Here is a 5,693-nt window from a genome sequence, read left to right as displayed (position 1 = left end):
ATCAAATAATATTGTGAAATAGTATTACAATTAACAATAACAGTTTTCTATTTGAATAAAATATAGGCCTATTTAAGGCCTGTCTTCAGTGTCACGCGATCCTTCAGAAATCATTCTAATATGCTGATTTGCAGCTCAAGAAACATTTCTGATTATTATTATCATCAAAAATCAAAAACTGTTTTGCTGCTTACTATTTTTGAGGAATCCATTATTATTATTATTTTTTTTTCAAAATTCGTGATAAATGGAAAGTAAAAAAAAAAATACACACACAGTATTTAGGCGAATACTGTGTTTTATATTTTGTGAAATTATTATTATTATTGTTATTTTATCTATTTAATGCAGGGGTGCCCAAACTTGGTTCAGGAGGGCCGGTGTCCTGCAGAGTTTAGCTCCAGCTTGCCTCAACACACCTGCCTTCAAGTTTCTAGTATGCCTAGTTAAGAGCTTGATTAGCTGGTTCAGGTGTGTTTAATTGGGGTTGGAGCTAAACTCTTCAGGACACCGGCCCTCCAGGACCGAGTTTGGGCACCCCTGTTTTAATGTGTCTTTGCTGAATAAAAGCACTGATTTCTAAATTCTTACTGACCCCAAACCTTTTTTACTTTATGTTTTTTACTGTAGTGTATATGTCGCAGCAAAACCGTTGTTTTGTACTGCTTTTGCCCTTTATAATTTATGACCATCAAATTCAACTGTTTGGATCTGTGTCTTATTTGGCTTTTTGTATTGCTAAAAAACAGTTGTACAGCAATGTGTCCAGTAATTGTTTTCCTTCTCGTAATCTCCCAGAAATCCCATGTTCTGACATCACTAATGATTAGCCTTAGATAGGCTACCTGGACACTCTGTCACTGCGCAATGTTTGTGAGCCGTGGTTTGCTTTGTGACTTTGCTTTGCCAAGACAAAGAAAATCCTCATATGGAATAGTGCTTGATATATTCATATTCTTACATTTCTTTTTTTTTTTTTTTCCATCAAAGTCAAGATTTTTGCAGACAGTTGTGCAACATATTCAGTGGACATAGTGATGACTGTTGGATTTGGTGGTAAAATACACTTCTGTCGTCATTCTATCATTTACACAGCTGGTCACTGAGTGCTTCTCCTACACAGGATTTACCCAGCCAAATATTATTTGGCAAAATTTAAATCTGATATTGATTTTAGTTGCTCCTTTTGTGTCAGTTGCCCTGAAACTGCGGCACATTTGTTTTGGCATTGCCCTTTTGTAAAACTATTTTGGCAAAATGTATGTAATTTTATTGTACAAAATATTGATAATCATTTTGTTTTGTTATGGAAAGATGTATTATTTGGTATATTGGAGAACAGCAAAGAAAAGCACAGTCACGTTTACATGATAAATCTTATTTTTTTACATGCAAAATTTCATATTCACAAATGTAAGTTCTCATGCAAAAAAACTTGTTTTTTTTTCTTTTAGGAAGGAAATGGAGCATTATATTGATACTATATGATTTTCTATGAAACAAAAAGCAATTAAAACGGAGAAAGTTTGTAAACGCTTTAATATTTTTATATAAATTTGTATTTGTATACAGCCCCTCTAGTGTGAAATTGTTTATTTCATGTATGTTTATTGTTTATATCATGTATAGTGTTTGTCATATACATGTATTTTGATCTTGTTAATAAAAAACAAAAAAAAACTGAGTGCTTCTCCTTCTATGTTTACAACTTTTTTCTTCCTCTTAGCCTTAACTGCAAATTTAAAGAAAGGAGGTCAGAGCCTAATCAACACTGAGCTGTGACGGAAAACATCAAAGCAGGGAATAACAGGTCAAAGCCGAACTCTGAACTTCATGTACCTTGGCCTCCTGCCATGCCTATATGTAGAAAAGGCAATTGTTTACCTTTCTCTGTAGCCGCAGTTAGTGCGACATTGAGTCAGACACAGGGGCCAGAGCAGGGGCCGCTGAGAGGATGACAGATATTTGGGTAGTATTATTAATAATATTATAGGATATGTATAGGATTAATTAACATTATATATAACTGATTGCTTAGAAGTTCATATTATAATATTATTTTACACAATTATTAATTATTTCGATATAATAATTATATTATTTTAATTATATATTACTATTACATTATAATTAATACATTTTATTATTATTTATTAATTATTATTTTCATTAATTTATTATTATTATTCATTTTAACGAGATCAAAACACCAATTTCAGACAAACTTACAAATATATCTATATTTTACATGATATTCTGCCCTCTAGTGGTCTGACTGAACCCCGCTTTTCCACGACGATGTCACGTGGACGAACAAAGACTTACATTTTTATCTAAAAATCTAAAATAAACCGTCTAATTAACTGTTTTAATTTCTACGAAGAAAAAAGAATGTTAGCTGAAAAAGAATCCGCGATGGGAGGAGATATTTGAACCATGAACTCTACGGCGTAGACGGGTCATAGGTCACGTGCCCATGCCGTGCAGCAAAGCACCATGTCCAATGTGAGAGTTTGAATTATTGAGATATTAATCTGATTCCAAATCGCAAGATACTGTACAGCTGTAAACGATCATGTCGGACCTCAAGATTAATACGAAGTTTGCAGAAAAATATGAGAAATATCGTCAGAAAGAAGAACTACAGAGGCGTAAGTTAAGACACGCTAGAAACACAAGCACGGGCTGTTTACTACACACTCAGATATTAATAATCTGCATTTTCATATGCTAATATCTATACTTTCTGTGTTGAATATATTAGATGATCCCTATATCGATCTTAAACATCAAACGTGCTACGATTTATATTTGTATGCGTTTTATAGATCTATTTGTATATTATTTTACAGTAACAATGAACAATGTAGGTAGTACTTTCTACTGTTGTCGAGACTGTTTCTAAAAATGAAGAGTAATGTTGCATATGTTCATAAAGATAATCTAAGTAGACCATTTTTTAAACTTCACAAGTACAAAAATTCACCATTGTAACCCAAATTGTCATATTTACTAACAGTAAAGCTGTGGTAAGTTCTTAATAACCACAAGTGTTGATAAATTATAAAGTAAATATTGTGAAAGCTTGTTTTTTTATATATATTTTTGTATATTATTTGACAATAACAATGAACAATGTAGGCAGTACTTTCACTGACAGTGCTTTTTGAGGCATGAAACAAAACATATCCCGCTAATTTGACATTCTGCTACATATTTCTATGTGTGTCATACAGGCAGCCATACCTTTGATTTTTGAGTGAACTGTGCTTTTAATTCTGTCGAGTCAAATGAATGCTAAATCTGAGTGTTTATGTCAAATGTTCCAGTGAAGGATCGCTATGGAGACCAAGATGAGGAAAATTCCTCAGACTCCTCCGACTCTGACTCAGATGAGAGTGAAGTGGTAAAATATTCTCTCACTTTCTTGTTTGAAAAACTTTTGCCAACTTTATACCCAGATTATCATGTTCAATACTCTGTTATAGGAGCTGGACCCCAAGCTGGACAGAGATTTTTACAGAACGCTGTCACTGCTGAAGAAGAAACATCCAAAGATCTATCAGAAAGATGCCAAATTCTTCACAGAAGAGGGTATGAATGATAGCTTCATAATATGCTTTCTACTCCAATTACAGACATATACTGTATGAGGAGACTGTACTGTTTTCATGTGAATTGTCTCTGTGAATAAACAGCATCTGGATCAGGCAGCGATGATCAACCGTCCACTTCAAAAAAGTCAGAGAAACCCATGTTCCTGAAGGACTATGAGAGGAAAGTCATCCTGGAGAGAGGAGGGTAAGAAACCATCTGTTTATAAATGATCAAAGCTGTGGCCACAATGAATGAAACAATAATTGTTCCAAAGCTGAAATAGTGGAAGCATAATGAAAATTAATTGTTTATTTGTCATACATGTATTATATATATTTAGATGACTGATATTCTCTCTATAGTGCTCAGATTGTTTGTGTAATAAAATTGAATATAATCCATTTTAGAAAATATGATGATGATGATGAGGATGACAGTGCTGATGAAGTCGTCTCCAGAAAGATGCAGAAGGTAATTATACTTAAGATGTTAAATTTTTCACCATGGTCTGAAAACGGACCTTGTTACTTTTTATCACATACTTAAACTTATAGTGTACAATTAATTAATGTATGTATATTATTCCAACTTAAAAAGACCTTAATATTATTTTTAGTGCTTTCAAACGATTAATCGCATCCAAAATAAAAGTTTTTATTTACATAATATCTGTGTGTGTACAGTGTATATGTACTATGTATATATAAAGACACACACATACATTATATATTTTGAAAATATTTACATGTATATATTTATATTCATATTATATTACATATAAATATATAAACGTAACATATTCTTAAATATATACACATGTGGGTGTGCATTTATACATACATAATAAATATACACAGTACACACACATATACTATGTAAACAAAAACTTTTATTTTGGATGCAGTTAATCGTTTGACAGCACTAATCATTTGATCAAATTATACAAATGATACAAAACATTCAGATGGAAATGGACTTGGTTTTCATTTAAGACGTTCCTCCACTCATCAAAGTGGCTTCTTCAGTATCTGAAACATATCACTAGATAATATGTTTGGGTATAATATGGGGATAATATGTTTATTACAGAGAGCTGCATCTCCCACCTACATCCAAGAACAGAAGGAACTACAGGAAAGGTAGGAGATCGTGTTTGCACCATTATCTCATGTTACTTAACGTATAGCTGTCTATGTATCATTTACCTGTGCTGATTTTAAAGGGATAGTTCTGTCAAAATGAAAATCCTCTCATCATTTACTCTCCATAATGTCGTTCCAAATCTGCATGACTTCTTTCCCATATGGAAACGGAGGAAAGAAAGACATGTGGATTGAAACTTCATGAGCGTGAGTAAATAATGACAGTTGTTTAATACTGGCTGAACTATTCCTTTACGGATAGTATTACGCAATGTTTTGCTCGAGTCTATATGTTCATTTGGCAGTTTTCGAAAGTTTGTGCAAGACAGTGATGATGAGGATGGTGGCAGACAGCTGCTAACACGGAGAACCAAAACACAAGAGGAGAAGGTGCTTGATATTCTCTTCTTTAAAACCGATGAACAGTAAATGAAGGATATTGGCTGATTGTGTAGATTAAAACAGTATCCGATCATAAACATTTTCTTTGTGCTTGTCTATTCCTGCTTTCTGAAGGACAAAGAGGAAGCCGACTATGTGGAATGGCTGAAGGGTCAGGCGGAGCTGGAGGGGGAGGAGGGAGTTAGAGACATGGTCAGTGTTTTGCTTCGGTTTAAAGATATTTAATGATGAAACAAGGGATAACTAAATGCCTTACTCACTCTTGCTCTTTTCTGATCCAGAAATACCTGCGCGACTACTGGAACAACCCCGAGCTGGATGAGAGAGAGTCTTTCCTGCGAGATTACGTGCTCAACAAGGGCTACCTGGAGGAGGATGAAGAAGATAGGTGGGTTTTGTCTGTAGTATTACAGCAAGTGATGAACACGCATGAACATACAGGTGCATCTCAATAAATTAGAATGTCATGGAAAAGTTAATTTATTTCAGTAATTCAACTCAAATTGTGAAACTCGTGTATTAAATAAATTCAATGCACACAGACTGAAGTAG

The 5,693-nt window shown here is 33.7% G+C and overlaps 1 protein-coding gene and 1 long non-coding RNA gene across 4 annotated transcripts in view; both read left to right on the top strand.

Moving 5' to 3' along the window:
• Nucleotides 1–1,804, top strand: part of LOC107658698 (uncharacterized) — a 3,192-nt gene extending 1,388 nt beyond the window's left edge. The window contains exons 2-3 of the long non-coding RNA XR_001630815.1: nucleotides 991–1,056; nucleotides 1,727–1,804. This is a non-coding gene — a long non-coding RNA (uncharacterized LOC107658698). The remainder of the gene's footprint in view (nucleotides 1–990; nucleotides 1,057–1,726) is intronic.
• Nucleotides 1,805–2,401: 597 nt separating this feature from the next.
• The window catches only part of LOC107658700 (protein KRI1 homolog), an 18,644-nt gene continuing 15,352 nt past the window's right edge, over nucleotides 2,402–5,693 (top strand). For all 3 annotated transcript variants that reach the window (XM_016447354.1, XM_016447355.1, XM_016447353.1), the window contains exons 1-9: nucleotides 2,402–2,651; nucleotides 3,330–3,406; nucleotides 3,489–3,594; nucleotides 3,699–3,801; nucleotides 4,005–4,068; nucleotides 4,687–4,736; nucleotides 5,045–5,129; nucleotides 5,256–5,333; nucleotides 5,423–5,529. In XM_016447354.1, coding sequence (XP_016302840.1) covers nucleotides 2,576–2,651; nucleotides 3,330–3,406; nucleotides 3,489–3,594; nucleotides 3,699–3,801; nucleotides 4,005–4,068; nucleotides 4,687–4,736; nucleotides 5,045–5,129; nucleotides 5,256–5,333; nucleotides 5,423–5,529 — 746 coding nt within the window. In that variant the 5' untranslated portion in view covers nucleotides 2,402–2,575. The remainder of the gene's footprint in view (nucleotides 2,652–3,329; nucleotides 3,407–3,488; nucleotides 3,595–3,698; nucleotides 3,802–4,004; nucleotides 4,069–4,686; nucleotides 4,737–5,044; nucleotides 5,130–5,255; nucleotides 5,334–5,422; nucleotides 5,530–5,693) is intronic.

Source organism: Sinocyclocheilus anshuiensis, unplaced genomic scaffold (assembly GCF_001515605.1).
Source record: "Sinocyclocheilus anshuiensis isolate Anshui unplaced genomic scaffold, SAMN03320099.WGS_v1.1 scaffold828, whole genome shotgun sequence".
Lineage (NCBI taxonomy): Eukaryota > Metazoa > Chordata > Actinopteri > Cypriniformes > Cyprinidae > Sinocyclocheilus > Sinocyclocheilus anshuiensis.
The sequence above is the reverse complement of the archived record's forward strand: the minus strand, read 5'-3'. Positions and strand labels throughout refer to the sequence as shown.